Source organism: Labrus mixtus, unplaced genomic scaffold, assembly GCF_963584025.1.
Source record: "Labrus mixtus unplaced genomic scaffold, fLabMix1.1 SCAFFOLD_91, whole genome shotgun sequence".
Taxonomy (NCBI): domain Eukaryota; kingdom Metazoa; phylum Chordata; class Actinopteri; order Labriformes; family Labridae; genus Labrus; species Labrus mixtus.
The window spans coordinates 39,651-55,000 of NW_026870348.1; the positions used below are offsets into that span (position 1 = coordinate 39,651).

Genomic DNA, 15,350 nt, shown 5'->3' on the forward strand with positions numbered 1-15,350 from the left:
ACAGGTAGTTACAAGTGAAAGACTCGTCAAATCTCCAGGTGGGTTCCAAGATCGGTCTCTGAAATCCACAAGGAAGGAGCACTGTTGACTGATTAAATGACAGCTTTGCCACCTGAACAGGGACTTGAACCCTGGACCCTCAGATTAAGAGTCTGATGCTCTACCGACTGAGCTACACAGGCCTCCAGAAGCACACTCTCTGGAGATAATGATCGCACGGACTTAAAATCCACATGTAATTAGTGAATAATAAAGCATCTTATGGATAGTGCCATCAACAATCAAAGAAATACATGTGTTCAGTAAATTGGTAGTTACAAGTGAAAGACTTCCAATCTCCAATTGAACAAATCTCCAGGTGGGTTCAAAGATCGGTCTCTGAAATCCACAAGGAAGGAGCACTGTTGACTGATTAAATGACAGCTTTGCCACCTGAACAGGGACTTGAACCCTGGACCCTCAGATTAAGAGTCTGATGCTCTACCGACTGAGCTACACAGGCTTTAAGAAGCACACCCTCTGGAGATAAGGATCGCCCGGACTTAAAATCCACATGTATTTCGTGAATAATAAAGCATTTTGTTGAGAGTACCATCAAAAATCCAAGATATACATGTGTTCAGGAAATTGGTAGTTACAAGTGAAAGACTCGTCAAATCTCTGATTCAACAAGTCTCAGGGTGGGTTCCAAGATCGGTCTCTGAAATCCACAAGGAAGGAGCACTGTTGACTGATTAAATGACAGCTTTGCCACCTGAACAGGGACTTGAACCCTGGACCCTCAGATTAAGAGTCTGATGCTCTACTGACTGAGCTAGACAGGCTTTGAGAAGCACACCCTCTGGAGATAACGATCGCCCGGATTCAAAATCCACATGTAATTAGTGAATAATAAAGCATCTTATGGATAGTGCCATCAACAATCCAAGATATACATGTGTTCATTAAACAGGTAGTTACAAGTGAAAGACTCGTCAAATCTCCAGGTGGGTTCAAAGATCGGTCTCTGAAGGCCACAGGGAAGGAGCACTGCTGACTGATTAAATGACAGCTTTGCCACCTGAACAGGGACTTGAACCCTGGACCCTCAGATTAAAAGTCTGATGCTCTACCGACTGAGCTACACAGGCTTTAAGAAGCACACCCTCTGGAGATAACGATCGCCCGGATTCAAAATCCACATGTATTTAGTGAATAATAAAGTATTTTGTTGAGAGTGCCATCAACAATCCAAGAAATACATGTGTTCATTAAATTGGTAGTTACAAGTGAAAGACTGTTCCAATCTCCGATTCAACAAGTCTAAGGGTGGGTTCCAAGATCGGTCTCTGAAACCCACAAGGAAGGAGCACTGTTGACTGATTAAATGACAGCTTTGCCACCTGAACAGGGACTTGAACCCTGGACCCTCAGATTAAAAGTCTGATGCTCTACCGACTGAGCTACACAGGCTTTGAGAAGCACACCCTCTGGAGATAACGATCGCCCGGATTCAAAATCCACATGTATCTAGTGAATAATAAAGCATCTTATGGATAGTGCCATCAACAATCCAAGATATACATGTGTTCATTAAACAGGTAGTTACAAGTGAAAGACTCGTCAAATCTCATGGTGGGTTCAAAGATCAGTCTCTGAAATCCACAGGGAAGGAGCACTGTTCACTGATTAAATGACAACTTTGCCACCTGAACAGGGACTTGAACCCTGGACCCTCAGATTAAAAGTCTGATGCTCTACCGACTGAGCTACACAGGCTTTGAGAAGCACACCCTCTGGAGATAAGGATCGTCCGGATTCAAAATCCACATGTAATTAGTGAATAATAAAGCATCTTAGGGATAGTGCCATCAACAATCCAAGAAATACATGTGTTCATTAAATTGGTAGTTACAAGTGAAAGACTCGTCAAATCTCCAGGTGGGTTCAAAGATCGCTCTCTGAAATCCACAGGGAAGGAGCACTGTTCACTGATTAAATGACAACTTTGCCACCTGAACAGGGACTTGAACCCTGGACCCTCAGATTAAAAGTCTGATGCTCTACCGACTGAGCTACACAGGCTTTGAGAAGCACACCCTCTGGAGATAACGATCGCCCGGACTCAAAATCCACATGTATTTAGTGAATAATAAAGCATTTTGTCGAGAGTACCATCAACAATCCAAGATATACATGTGTTCATTAAACAGGTAGTTACAAGTGAAAGACTCGTCAAATCTCCAGGTGGGTTCAAAGATCGGTCTCTGAAGGCCACAGGGAAGGAGCACTGCTGACTGATTAAATGACAGCTTTGCCACCTGAACAGGGACTTGAACCCTGGACCCTCAGATTAAAAGTGTGATGCTCTACCGACTGAGCTACACAGGCTTTGAGAAGCACACCCTCTGGAGATAACGATCGCCCGGATTCAAAATCCACATGTATCTAGTGAATAATAAAGCATTTTGTCGAGAGTACCATCAACAATCCAAGATATACATGTGTTCAGTAAGCAGGTAGTTACAAGTGAAAGACTGTTCCAATCTCCGATTCAACAAGTCTAAGGGTGGGTTCCAAGATCGGTCTCTGAAACCCACAAGGAAGGAGCACTGTTGACTGATTAAATGACAGCTTTGCCACCTGAACAGGGACTTGAACCCTGGACCCTCAGATTAAAAGTCTGATGCTCTACCGACTGAGCTACACAGGCTTTGAGAAGCACACCCTCTGGAGATAACGATCGCCCGGACTCAAAATCCACATGTAATTAGTGAATAATAAAGCATCTTAGGGATAGTGCCATCAACAATCCAAGATATACATGTGTTCATTAAACAGGTAGTTACAAGTGAAAGACTCGTCAAATCTCCAGGTGGGTTCAAAGATCGGTCTCTGAAGGCCACAAGGAAGGAGCACTGCTGACTGATTAAATGACAGCTTTGCCACCTGAACAGGGACTTGAACCCTGGACCCTCAGATTAAAAGTCTGATGCTCTACCGACTGAGCTACACAGGCTTTGAGAAGCACACCCTCTGGAGATAACGATCGCCCGGACTTAAAATCCACATGTATTGCAGTCTTCCCCACCATCTGATCCAACTCACCACCAGGTGGTAATCATTTGAAAACTCCACTCTTCACCCGAGAGTCCAATACATATGGCCACAGATTAACCTAGGTTGTTTATCAGCATTAGGACAGTAAAACTCACTGGAAGACATGACAATTAAAAAAAAAAAAAACAATACGTTTTGCAAAAGTAAAATCTACCAACTCTTTGATGGTGATCGAGCTGGGGATCTCTGTCCAGAGGCGCGCAAACTTGACAGGTGTCACCAACTCTTGAGGATCTCGGTCCACATGGGCGTGGAGCATAAGGCGACAGAAAGAGGCCCGGAGGTCAAAGGGCAGTGTTTCGTCCATCATACACAGGAAGATGAGCTCTACATCCAGCTGCTTTGATATCTCATCTATGGCTAGATACTGACGGTCCAGACACATCCGGGCAAAGAGCTTCAGCTGGTACCTAAGGGTATCCACAGGGACAGAAAGACATGACAATGATTGTTTTCCCATTTGACATTTGATGCTTTATCTACAATAAATTGAGAGTTAATTGTAAGATTATTATGACATTTTATGAGGATGTCCTTGTTTGCCTACCTGTAGTAGGTGAGGACATTTTCATCATGAGCATTTCCTTGTCTTGCCTCCTGGGCTAGCTGTCTGATGCCCTTCTCCTGTCTTTCATTGGTTTTGTCTGTCCATACCAGCCATACCTAATAAAAGAGAAAAGTAAAACCAAACCAATAAGACAATCATTATATGGAACTTTTCTTCCAGTTTTTCTCTTTCTATGGTGAAGAGAACAAATGTTTTCTCTGCAATAATAACTAATGGAGACAGCAAATGAAGTTAAAAACAACCTTCAGACTAATAAGACCCTAAAACGAATAGAAATACAACTTCTTTAGACACGCTTACTTAAACCAAAATAGCCAAGCACAAACAAAACCGGAAGTATCAGAAGAGTACCAGACCCATTAGCAGATAAAAAATGTGGGATTGAATCAATTGTCTCCTCCTCTTTGTTTTTTGTTCTTGTGCAGCAAACGCACTCCAACACACAACTGGAGCTGAAAAAAGGGTTCTCTCTTGTTTTGCAGTAGTATCTACTCATTGTAGGTAAAAAAAAAAAAAGTAATAGCATAAACCAACTAATGTTTAAAAAATGATGCAGGCATATCTACCTCATCCTCATCTCCATAGTCATCCATCCCCATGTATTCTCCTTGAACCCCACCAGTGGGCGCTTCTTTGGGGACCCGCCGTCTAGATGAAGTGAAACAGAAATCATGTTAAGTTGGGGCACTGAGTATTAACATGTATAATCTAAGAGATAAGCACACCTATTTGTCCTTCTCTGAATGTAATAAAAACATTTTGATATTTGTGTATTTATAGAACCGAAACATCTTAAACTTGTGAGTATATGATGACGACCAGAAAGAACTCGTTCTACTTAAAAAAAAAACAAAGATGCGAAAAAAGTTGAGCAGCCAGTCTTACTCTTCTACAGTAGCTATGTATCCCAGCACAGCTTGCAATCAGCTTGCAATACACAATGAAGGAGGTGAATTTTCAATCGCGTCAGGTGGCGTGCAGTGTGTGATGCTGGCGGCACTCGTGGTAATGAGTGTAATGAGTGTGTTTGTCTCAGAACTAACAACAAATAACAGACGTGTTACTCCCAGAGGGAGCTCAGCTTTTGAATCACATTCAACTCTCTAAATGCCGTGAATAAAATCATTGCATCCTTTCTTAAAGTTTCTAATGGACAAGTGGAAGGTGATCCTCCCTCCCTCTCTCCCTCCTTTCTCACTCTGTCTTGATGAGGATGTCCTGGTTTTTGGGTTCCAGCACACATTTGCAGATGAGCTCCTGAGTGACGGGGATGGCTACGTTGTTGGACACACACAGATCAGACAAGTAGTCCAGAAACCTGCACAAACACAACACAGAAATGACACATTGTAAGTCAGCACAACAACATACGGACCATCGCTCTTCCCCGCTTCCCTCGCCATGAGTACCTGGGCTCTCTGTTCTTGCGGACCAGACTGACGAAGGTCTCGACCTCGGTCTTGGTGATATGTTTCTCCAGCAGTTTTCGGTTGTTGTGCAGCAGGGCGGTGATGGTGTCCTCAGCCAGGATGTCATAACCGATCTGACTCTGCATCACACCAAACTGCTTCGCTATGTGCTCCTGGAGGTGGGAGGAAGGTTAGAGTGTCACCCTTTAGCATCACTTGTAGCATCTACATCATCTACATCATCAGCGAGCTTCAGAGCTAGTTCCTAACCATGTGAGCTGCGAGGGATCTCTTAAATCAAGATCCTTTAGTAGCTTTTTTGGAGCTTTAAACCTACATCAGATTATTGTTATCTCCCTTGATAGAGCTAAATGTAGATGGAGGGACTTTAAGGACTAACTGAACACCACACTGTTCTCCCGCACTGCCGATTAAACGCCACTTTTACTACCTCTGATTGCGGTATTGAGGGGGATCATTGCATCCCCCCATTACACCTCTGTGACATTCATATTGTCCTGGAGGAGGGACGTTTCAGGGGGTTTTAATATCACTTTGACCAGGCAGTCTAAATAGGGTTTCAGTTTGTTGTACTGATCAACGATAGACAACATCAGCATGAAGTTGTATCAAAACAGTGCAAAGGAACAAGAATCTGTCGTAGTAAAGAACCTTTGAGACCGGAAACATCCAGGTAAGTGAACACATTTGGTTGGATGATTGGGGGGTCAAATCAACATGTCCTCTTCTTCTTTATTACCTGGTTCTTACGATAGTCCTCCTGGGAGTGTCGAAGGACTCTGTAGCAGAGTCTGAACATGTACTGATAGGGAGAGTTCTTCTGGTCTGCCAGCTCCTCCAATCGCAGCAGAGGACCCTCCCCTCCCCCACGATCTTTAAAGGGAGCCTTCAGGATGCCGAAGATCTGAATAAACATCACAAACAGATGTAAAGGGATAATACATGACTTTATCGTTCAACTTTTCCGTCTCTAGACTCCAGACTCTTGGAGGGTAAGAACTTGAGTAAGTACTGGAACCCACCTGTTTGAGGATGTTCTGTTCTCTCATCAGTTTCTGTCTCTCTCGGTTGGCTTTGGTCATGGCTATGTCCAGGACCGCCTGTCCACTGTTGATGACGTCAGCTACGAAGAAAACCACGTCCTCCAGTAGCTTGATGGCATACCTGACAAGTAACAACACATGGTGATCAGCTGTTCCATGGATGCATCATTCCAATGAGGGGTTAGGGGTTACATTGATTCTTTATTTTAGATAGAATAAAGATGTGGAAACGTACCAAACGGCTCTTGCTTAAGACATATTTTAGATCAAATTTACTGCTAACGTGTAGGGATAAAAAAATACATTTCTTTTGAAACTGTACTATTATCTTTATTTGCAAACAGTTCAAATCAAGACCAACACACACATATACGCACACGCACACACACACAGAGTGTCTTACCGGCGGTCATTCTGGCTGATGAAGCCCTGGCTGAACTGGTCGACCACAACGCTCAACATGGCGCTGGCATCGTTTGCAAAGTCCAGATCTCTGATCTCCATCACAGGGACCGAGACGATGGCGAACGCCTCCTTATCCTCTTTAGTGGGACACGTTCCCAACTGCAAGGAGACTTCACTTTAACATACACACTCACAGAACAAAACCCTGTGAGACAGCTCTCTACAATGTTAAGAATTACGAATGCAGTACCCATTTTAAACACTAGGTGTCAGAGTTACATGTTGCTCCTTTAAAAATAAGATGAAATTATTCAATGTTATTCTAACATCAAGCTGTCAAACTAAATAAATCGCCTACATCAAAAATAATAAATCTATTTAAAGCAGTGCTTTTAGACCTGGAACAGGACTTACCATGAGTCTGATGGGTCTCTCCTCGTCGATATCGATGGGGACGTTGGTGCTCTGGATCCACGTGTTGGTGCACAGGTGTCTCAGTCTTACGTACGAGTTCCTGAAAGAAAAGAAAAATCGATTCTGTTCAGTTTCATCTTTTATCTCTTCGCTCCTCAACACTGCGGCGCTCTAAGCTTTGTTTGTCTTCAAACATGTCGGTGTTTTTTCCTACCGCGGTACGAAAGAGTCCGTTTTCTGCAGCGTTGTCGGGTCGAGCTCAAACAGCGAGGCAATGTCGTTCCCGTGAGTCACCGCCACAAGCTTGTACTTTATCCTCTCACCATGGGAACGCTTGTTGCTACGACTACCGTCGATCTGCAGAGAGGTCAGAGGTCAGGGTGAGGATGAGAAGGAAGAACTGATTAAAGGTAAAATTAAAATTTTAAAAAAGGAAAAGTGAAAACATTTACTCACGGAGGGCGGAGGCTCTGCGCTGTCTCCTTTGTAGCCCGGATTCTCCTAAAACAACGACGACAACAAGTCAGTCCACTAGGAGAACTCCATAATACAAATCAGATCAAGTGGTGATAAATGAGTGAAGATAATTCAAGATAATAACGATAAAGAACTCGACTGAACGTCTTTTCACCTCTTCATCTAAACTAAGCCTTTAACTTTGTTCAAATGTAATCATGACAAAATACATACTTAACTAAATTTGTAAATATTTAAGATCAAAATTGTATTACAACAGGCCGTTTGGAGATTTTCCCTTCATGACATCACAAAGGGCAGTAGCCCCTCCCCCAGGTGGGTGACACTCCCACAGCTAGGTGTTTGTTCTGCCCTCTGAGTCTGCCTTCTCACCGTAAACAATAGGACATGGAGCGAGAAAGACAGAGTACACCCAAGCCCTTCCAGAGAGGGGGCGTGGTCAGACACAGCTCATTTACATATTTAAAGGTACAGACACAGAAACAGCCTGTTCTGAGCAGGGCTGAAATAGAGGGGTTTATAGACATGATCAAATACAGGATCAGAGTGGATTTAGAACAAGAAACTTCACACACATGTTGAAGAGGAGCTCTGACACTTATTTACACTGAAGAAGAGGAGGAGGATATGAGACCTTTAATCTTCACACTCATTCAAAAGTTCCCCCTCCAACCCGTACTGTTGCCATGGTTACCTCAGCAGCCAGGTAGTTTCCTGTAGCCAGGTGTTTGAAGCGATAGAGGCTGTTCCAGTGTCCCGCCCCCCCACGACATGGATCATGATGGACAACCTGACGGACACACAGAATGTTTAATACCACTTGAGTGTGTGTGTGTGTGTGTGTGTGTGTGTGTGTCTGAGTACCTCGACCTCCCACAGCGCGTTGGAGCTGGTGGCGGACGTCGCTGACTGCCTCAGCGTGGTTCGGAGGAAAACGTGGACTTTGCTCTTGTACTCGTCGCAGGTCAGAAACTTTTCCTGCTCGGCGTGAAACAAACGAACGACCTCGCCCTGACAGAGAGAGAGAGAGAGAGAGAGTCAGCGTGTTTTAAGTTTGGTCGACACGAGAGACACAGGACAACGGTCTTGAAAATCTAAAACTGCCGACCGACAGCAATGAAGAACAGACGTAACTGAAGTAATAATCATATGTAGATAAATAATTACACTAATTGTTTGAATCCCATCAGTTTATAAATAAAAGTGTTTAAAAATAAAACGTCTCTCACTCCTTTGAGGACTTCCTCTCTGTGGTCGCTGAACATCATGAACAGGTTGATTTTCCAGCTGGTGTTACAGTTCACAGAGTTCACCTGCAGGGGGAGACGCAGCAGTATCAGAGCAGGTCACCAGTACTGTGTGTGTGTGTGTGTGTGTGTGTGTGTGTGTGTGTGTGTGTGTGTGTGTGTGTGTGTGCGTGTGCGTGCGTGTGCGTGTGTGTGTGCGTGCGTGCATGCGTGTGTGTGTGTGTCTCACCTCCTTGCAGCCCGGGTGGTCGGTCAGTTCGTAGTTTGAAGCGTGAAGCGGCTGTCCGGCGTTCACCGGGTTCAGGATCACCTTGTCTCCCACCACCACCTGCAGCAAAAACAAAATATCTCTTTTAGGATTTTAAGAGGTTACAATATTTAGCCTGCTAATAATCAAAATGGTGACTGGAGCAGGGGCGTTTCCAGACTTTTAACTGGGGGGGGCCCACCTCACGTTCATGGGCACACGCTTGCAGATTAATTGAAATGTTTGACCCTTTCCATTCGCACTAATAACATGTACTTATGAGTAACACACTTTGGCAACATATAGATCTTCTGCTGTGTAACTTAAAAGAAATACATTTATGGGAAGTCCATCAAAAGTTAGACGGTCTGCACGAGTTTCTCTTTTGGAATTTTTATAGAAAGAACAAAGAATTTGTTTACAACTCAAAGTACGACCACTAGCCTGTTAAAAAAGCCAGAATAGTGGATTTGTCCTAAAGTCCCGCCTCTATTTAGGCAAATAGCCAATCATAGATTTTGATTTTGACTGTGTGTGTGTGTGTGTGTGTGTGTGTGTGTGTGTGTGTGTGTGTGTGTGTGTGTGTGTGTGTGTGTGTAGTTTAAAGTGTATTTCTTACGTTGTCTCCGTTGGCGCGGAGCTTCCAGAAGGGCTGGATGAACAGCCAGGAGCCTTCGTTCCCCGTCCCGTCCAGAGTGACCCGCATGGCGTTCTTCTCCAGCAGAGCCGGCAGACGCTTGTTCACCGTCAGATATTTATTACTCTTCATGTGGAGCAACTGAGGACGGAGGACATTTATTTTTTCTCCATTATAAATCTGTCAGAATCTTCTTCTGTGCTTCAGAGCGAGGGCTGACAAACCATGACAACTTTTAGGCGTGATTAAACCCTAAACTCTGACAGTTAATATAAATTTATCACATGTCAGTCAGGGATTCAAACCAGGAACCTCCTCGCTGCTCGCTGCATGTACTGAACCTTTTTTAAACACCTTAAAGTTGCAGCTCAGTTATTATTTGTTCAGCTGCAAATCGATGTTACACACACACACACACACACACACACACACACACACACACACACACACACACACACACACACACACACACACACACACACACACACACACACACCCCTCTCACAGGAATTTGTATAATAACAATCTGACACAGTATCACTCAGCAGCAACCACACCCAGACTGTCACGGTGTGTGTGTGTGTGTGTGTGTGTGTGTGTGTGACAGGTGCAGTAAATGTTAACAAATTAAAAATGTTGCAATGGTGAGAAAACAGACGGGTGTCATCGACCTGGTTGCCATAGCAGCAGGTGTATGTCAGTTTTTATTTTATTTGACTTAAAACGTCTTATGAAACAGATGAAGTATTTTAAAAAGGTTTGGGTGGTTTGGATCGTACATATGGATCGATGGTGGAACCAGGCGCCTCTCATAGGGGTCAGGGTTCGATCCCCACATGTCCAACGTGTCCTTTGGCAAGACCCTTAACCACAAGTTGCTCCCTCTGCTTAATGTGCGGTGTGTGAATGTGTATGAATGGATGAGTTAATATTGATGGACTCTTTACTCAGCAGCCTCTACCATCAGTGTGTGAATGTGTATGAATGGATGAGTTAATACTGATGGACTCTTTACTCAGCGGCCTCTACCATCAGTGTGTGAATGTGTTTGAATGGATGAGTTAATACTGACGGACTCTTTACTCAGCGGCCTCTACCATCAGCGTGTGAATGTGTATGAATGGATGAGTTAATACTGATGGTCTCTTTACTCAGCAGCCTCTACCATCAGTGTGTGAATGTGTATGAATGGATGAGTTAATACTGATGGACTCTTTACTCAGCGGCCTCTACCATCAGTGTGTGAATGTGTATGAATGGATGAGTTAATACTGATGGTCTCTTTACTCAGCAGCCTCTACCATCAGTGTGTGAATGTGTATGAATGGATGAGTTAATACTGATGGACTCTTTACTCAGCGGCCTCTACCATCAGTGTGTGAATGTGTATGAATGGATGAGTTAATACTGATGGACTCTTTACTCAGCAGCCTCTACCATCAGTGTGTGAATGTGTATGAATGGATGAGTTAATACTGATGGTCTCTTTACTCAGCGGCCTCTACCATCAGTGTATGAATGGATGAGTTAATACTGATGGACTCTTTACTCAGCGGCCTCTACCATCAGTGTGTGAATGTGTATGAATGGATGAGTTAATACTGATGGTCTCTTTACTCAGCGGCCTCTACCATCAGTGTGTGAATGTGTATGAATGGATGAGTTAATACTGATGGACTACTCAGCGGCCTCTACCATCAGCGTGTGAATGTGTATGAATGGATGAGTTAATACTGATGGACTCTTTACTCAGCAGCCTCTACCATCAGTGTGTGAATGTGTATGAATGGATGAGTTAATACTGATGGACTCTTTACTCAGCGGCCTCTACCATCAGTGTGTGAATGTGTATGAATGGATGAGTTAATACTGATGGACTACTCAGCGGCCTCTACCATCAGTGTGTGAATGTGTATGAATGGATGAGTTAATACTGATGGACTCTTTACTCAGCAGCCTCTACCATCAGTGTGTGAATGTGTATGAATGGATGAGTTAATACTGATGGACTCTTTACTCAGCGGCCTCTACCATCAGTGTGTGAATGTGTATGAATGGATGAGTTAATACTGATGGACTCTTTACTCAGCGGCCTCTACCATCAGTGTGTGAATGTGTATGAATGGATGAGTTAATACTGACGGACTCTTTACTCAGCGGCCTCTACCATCAGTGTGTGAATGTGTATGAATGGATGAGTTAATACTGATGGACTACTCAGCGGCCTCTACCATCAGGGTGTGAATGTGTATGAATGGATGAGTTAATACTGATGGACTCTTTACTTCTGTTGTGTGTGAAACTACCTCTGGTGTGTGCACAATTAAATTAGATAGAAGTTGTAATTATTACTGACAGACTTCTTCATGTTTGTTTGGCTGCACTGCGAACACATTGTGTGACGGTGCATTCAAAGTAAACAGAGAAGAAAGTTCTTTGGAAGCAGCAGATTGATATGTGAAGACACAAAGCAGCTGAACATACAGAGGGTTTATAACAGGTCAATGAACGTTTACTCAGCTGTTTGACTTTGTGTTTCTGTCCTTTGGCTGTTTGAAGTGAATAAATATGCTCAGAAAAAAAAAACAACGACCGCACTCTAATGAGTGCAAATAACAGAAGACAATTTGTTGCAGGTTTGGTAACGACACCATAATGAGACACTGGACAATAAAAATAAACCTGCCCTTACTGCATGATGCGTCTGTTTGCAGCTATGAGAAGTCTTTTTGTGTCTTTGTCGACATATTGCCTCCCTCTGTTCTTGTTTTGTGACTCTTTGAGTCTTTGCTGTCGTAATACAGATTTTATTCAAAGTTTGGACATTCATTCGAACCTGAGGGAGAAAGTTTACAAACTGTAATGAGCCATAAGATTTCAAATGTACAGTCTGTCGACACATCAGGCCGTCTGAAGGAGTTTACAGTTTGATCCAGCAGAGGACGCTCTCAACGTAACTTGACCTCTTGACCTCAGTAAATGAAGACAGTGATGTTGTGACATGACAGAGACTCGTCTCTCTGCAGACAGCAGCTCACTGATTGGTGGAGAGACACAGGGTCGCTATAAACCTGCAACTCTCCAAGCTGACTCGCAAATATTTGTGTTTCACCAGGAACGTGTGTGCGCTCTGAGCGGGTGTTCTCATCAGCAGGTCATAATGTAAATTAAAAGAGAGCTGCACTCGATCCTATTTAACATCTCTTTCTCCTTGTTTTGCATCACTTTGTAGTTTTTCTTTGTCTCTTGGTTCTTTAAGCATTTTAGGGTCTTTTACAGTTGTTTTGAATCTGTGTAGTTTTTGTGTTTTTGCAGCTATCAGCAGTTTTTGTCTCTTTGTAAAACTTTTGTCAATCCTGTCGTTGTTTTTGTGTCTCATTAAAAGAATGAATAAAACACATTTTCACCTGCATCACGGTTCCATATTTGACGACGTCGCCGTGAACTTTCTTGTTTTCTGTTTCATTCTGTTTCTGCTCCAGGTTGGACGCATGCTGCAAAGACACACAGTCATACACACATTTTAGTTGTAGCATAGTGTAGCATGTGTAGCATAGTGTAGCATGTGTAGCATGTGTAGCATAGTATGGCATGAGTAGCATAGTGTAGCATGTGTAGCATAGTGTAGCATGTGTAGCATGTGTAGCATGTGTAGCATAGTGTAGCATGTGTAGCATGTGTAGCATAGTGTAGCATGTGTAGCATAGTGTAGCAGGTGGAAACTGATCCTCTGTTACTGTGCGCGTCTCTTACCTGGAGTTTCTGCAGCAGGACCACGTCAGCGATCTTGTCCTTCTCATGTTTGGCTTGTTTGGCTTTCCAGAACTGTTTCTGTGCTGAGTAGCGGCTCATAGGACAAACTTTAAACAGGCAGTCTGAGAAGAGACAGAACAGATCGGATTAGAGACGAGTTAGCACCGTGTGGAGTTACAGAAAGTCACTGTGTTCAGTTTGAGTGATTAGTTCAGGAGCGATGGTCGGACCAGTGGACCAGCACTTGAAGCTAATTGGTTGTTTTGGTTTCAGACCAACAGACTGGTGAAGCGTCTGACATGAAGCCAACTATGAACCTCAGAGTCCAGATAAATATCTGTCCCATGACCAAATATAGCCTCAGAGTGTGAGAGCTGATTAATGAGACGTTAAGAAACAACATGGACGACCGAGACCTCGTCACATCTCCTGTAAATGTTTTTGTCCCCTGGCTGGTTTACATGGACTCAGTCCTCCTTTCTAATACAACAAAGACGAGACAATGATTCTTCAGATGACTCACTACGGACTGTTTTAAGTTTGAGTGGAACCAAGAAAGCAACAGAACAAAACAGCTATGTGATATCTCTAAAAGGGCTTTTTACAGCTCAAACACTGAAGCTTCCTCTTCCTTCACTTATGGAGTGTAGAGCCCCGATTCCACCAAGCGGTCTGGTTCAGTACAGTTCGGTACGGTAGACCCTGATCTTGCAGCCACAGCCAACCGTACCCTTAAAGGCTTTATATGTGATTTTTTGATCCAGCAGATGTCGCCCTTGAGCACCAGCATGAAACCAAAACAACTTACGCTGCATTGTTGTGTTAGCATGCTAATGCTAGCGATCTTTATTATGCTCGTATCTTCACACTGCATGTAAATTTACCTGAAATGAGCGTGATCTAGAAACACAGTTAAGCAGTGAGTACAGTATGTTATTCTTCTTTTCTCTAGTCCCTCAATTAAACAACTTTTATACACGAGGGGAGGAGTCAGCCGGCCGTCCTGGCGATGTAAACAAAGTGAAGATAGGACTCTGAAAACTCTGAAAACATCACAGACAGTGGGACTCGGGTGTTACACCCATTGTAGACAGTCATGACTCACAGAGTTATTTTCAGAGGATATACTTGATTTATATATTTAAGTGTAAAAAATCACATAGAAAGACTTTAAGATAAGCCAACTGATGTGTCAGTAATGTGATAGTGTGACCTGATAGCAGCGCGACACAGTGGAGCCCTCCAATAAGAAAGAAAAAGAATGCGACACACCAATATCTGATGTTTAAATTACGTCAATATCTGACCCGATCCCCATCTGTAGCTACACCAGGTGGAAACTGCAGAGAACCAAAACAAAGAACTACATGTGGTCAGTCATCAGTAAGTAAAATCAAATCATTGGAATTCATCCTCAACGCTTCATTACCCAACAACCCAACAGACTGACACTGTTTGGTTCAAATGGGAGAAAATTAACAAGTAATTCAATGCCAGTACAAAAAGGATGTACACGAGTACACAAGAGGCCGAAATTCAGCAAAGCAAATAAAGCTGCGCTGAGAGGACAAAAGAGAAAACAGAGAGGTCAATATTGACTTTCCTCCAACAGATCCTGTGCGTTAAAAAACATGAACAGTTTGAGTGTGTGAACATGATTAGCATGTGTACTTACTCAGCAGCGTGTTGTTATAAGCTTTAAGACAAACACAGTTGGGTTGAGGGGCGGGGCTTATCATACCTGTGGACCTTTTGACGATCATATGCATGCTCTCTGGATTTAAAAACCACAGCTGTCAGTCATGTTTTGAGATCTGAACTAGTTCAACCCATCACTGCTCCAGAAAGCCTCAGAGCAGATGGTGCAACATGGTGTCTTTTTTATTTTAGTACATTAGTGTGTGTGCATGTGTGACCTCAGCAGCAGCAGCCTGTAGTGACAGATGCTCACATCAAACACAAATTATTTATATTTCACACTCTGGAGGTTTTAATCACACTCTGAGGAGACTAAATCAGGAAGCCGGTCT

General features: G+C 43.4%; 1 protein-coding gene and 10 non-coding genes across 11 annotated transcripts in view; all 11 read right to left on the reverse strand.

Moving 5' to 3' along the window:
- Positions 1-15,350, reverse strand: part of LOC132970504 (inositol 1,4,5-trisphosphate receptor type 3-like) — a gene marked incomplete at its 3' end in the record, with an annotated part of 76,899 nt that overhangs the window by 39,044 nt on the left and 22,505 nt on the right. The window contains exons 3-20 of the mRNA XM_061034450.1: positions 13,321-13,442; positions 12,975-13,061; positions 9,550-9,708; positions 8,913-9,011; positions 8,666-8,749; positions 8,301-8,447; positions 8,131-8,226; positions 7,416-7,460; positions 7,174-7,316; positions 6,960-7,059; positions 6,544-6,704; positions 6,120-6,261; positions 5,837-6,001; positions 5,077-5,249; positions 4,866-4,985; positions 4,234-4,315; positions 3,647-3,762; positions 3,258-3,509 (exon numbers count right to left, since the gene is read on the reverse strand). Coding sequence (XP_060890433.1) covers positions 3,258-3,509; positions 3,647-3,762; positions 4,234-4,315; positions 4,866-4,985; positions 5,077-5,249; positions 5,837-6,001; positions 6,120-6,261; positions 6,544-6,704; positions 6,960-7,059; positions 7,174-7,316; positions 7,416-7,460; positions 8,131-8,226; positions 8,301-8,447; positions 8,666-8,749; positions 8,913-9,011; positions 9,550-9,708; positions 12,975-13,061; positions 13,321-13,442 — 2,293 coding nt within the window. The remainder of the gene's footprint in view (positions 1-3,257; positions 3,510-3,646; positions 3,763-4,233; positions 4,316-4,865; positions 4,986-5,076; positions 5,250-5,836; positions 6,002-6,119; positions 6,262-6,543; positions 6,705-6,959; positions 7,060-7,173; positions 7,317-7,415; positions 7,461-8,130; positions 8,227-8,300; positions 8,448-8,665; positions 8,750-8,912; positions 9,012-9,549; positions 9,709-12,974; positions 13,062-13,320; positions 13,443-15,350) is intronic.
- On the reverse strand, positions 110-182 carry trnak-cuu (transfer RNA lysine (anticodon CUU)). Its single transcript has one exon. It is a non-coding gene; the product is annotated as a tRNA-Lys (tRNA).
- On the reverse strand, positions 430-502 carry trnak-cuu (transfer RNA lysine (anticodon CUU)). Its single transcript has one exon. It is a non-coding gene; the product is annotated as a tRNA-Lys (tRNA).
- Positions 752-824, reverse strand: trnak-cuu (transfer RNA lysine (anticodon CUU)). Its single transcript has one exon. It is a non-coding gene; the product is annotated as a tRNA-Lys (tRNA).
- trnak-uuu (transfer RNA lysine (anticodon UUU)) lies at positions 1,058-1,130 on the reverse strand. The gene has a single exon. It is a non-coding gene; the product is annotated as a tRNA-Lys (tRNA).
- On the reverse strand, positions 1,380-1,452 carry trnak-uuu (transfer RNA lysine (anticodon UUU)). Its single transcript has one exon. It is a non-coding gene; the product is annotated as a tRNA-Lys (tRNA).
- On the reverse strand, positions 1,686-1,758 carry trnak-uuu (transfer RNA lysine (anticodon UUU)). Its single transcript has one exon. It is a non-coding gene; the product is annotated as a tRNA-Lys (tRNA).
- Positions 1,992-2,064, reverse strand: trnak-uuu (transfer RNA lysine (anticodon UUU)). The gene has a single exon. It is a non-coding gene; the product is annotated as a tRNA-Lys (tRNA).
- trnak-uuu (transfer RNA lysine (anticodon UUU)) lies at positions 2,298-2,370 on the reverse strand. Its single transcript has one exon. It is a non-coding gene; the product is annotated as a tRNA-Lys (tRNA).
- trnak-uuu (transfer RNA lysine (anticodon UUU)) lies at positions 2,620-2,692 on the reverse strand. The gene has a single exon. It is a non-coding gene; the product is annotated as a tRNA-Lys (tRNA).
- trnak-uuu (transfer RNA lysine (anticodon UUU)) lies at positions 2,926-2,998 on the reverse strand. The gene has a single exon. It is a non-coding gene; the product is annotated as a tRNA-Lys (tRNA).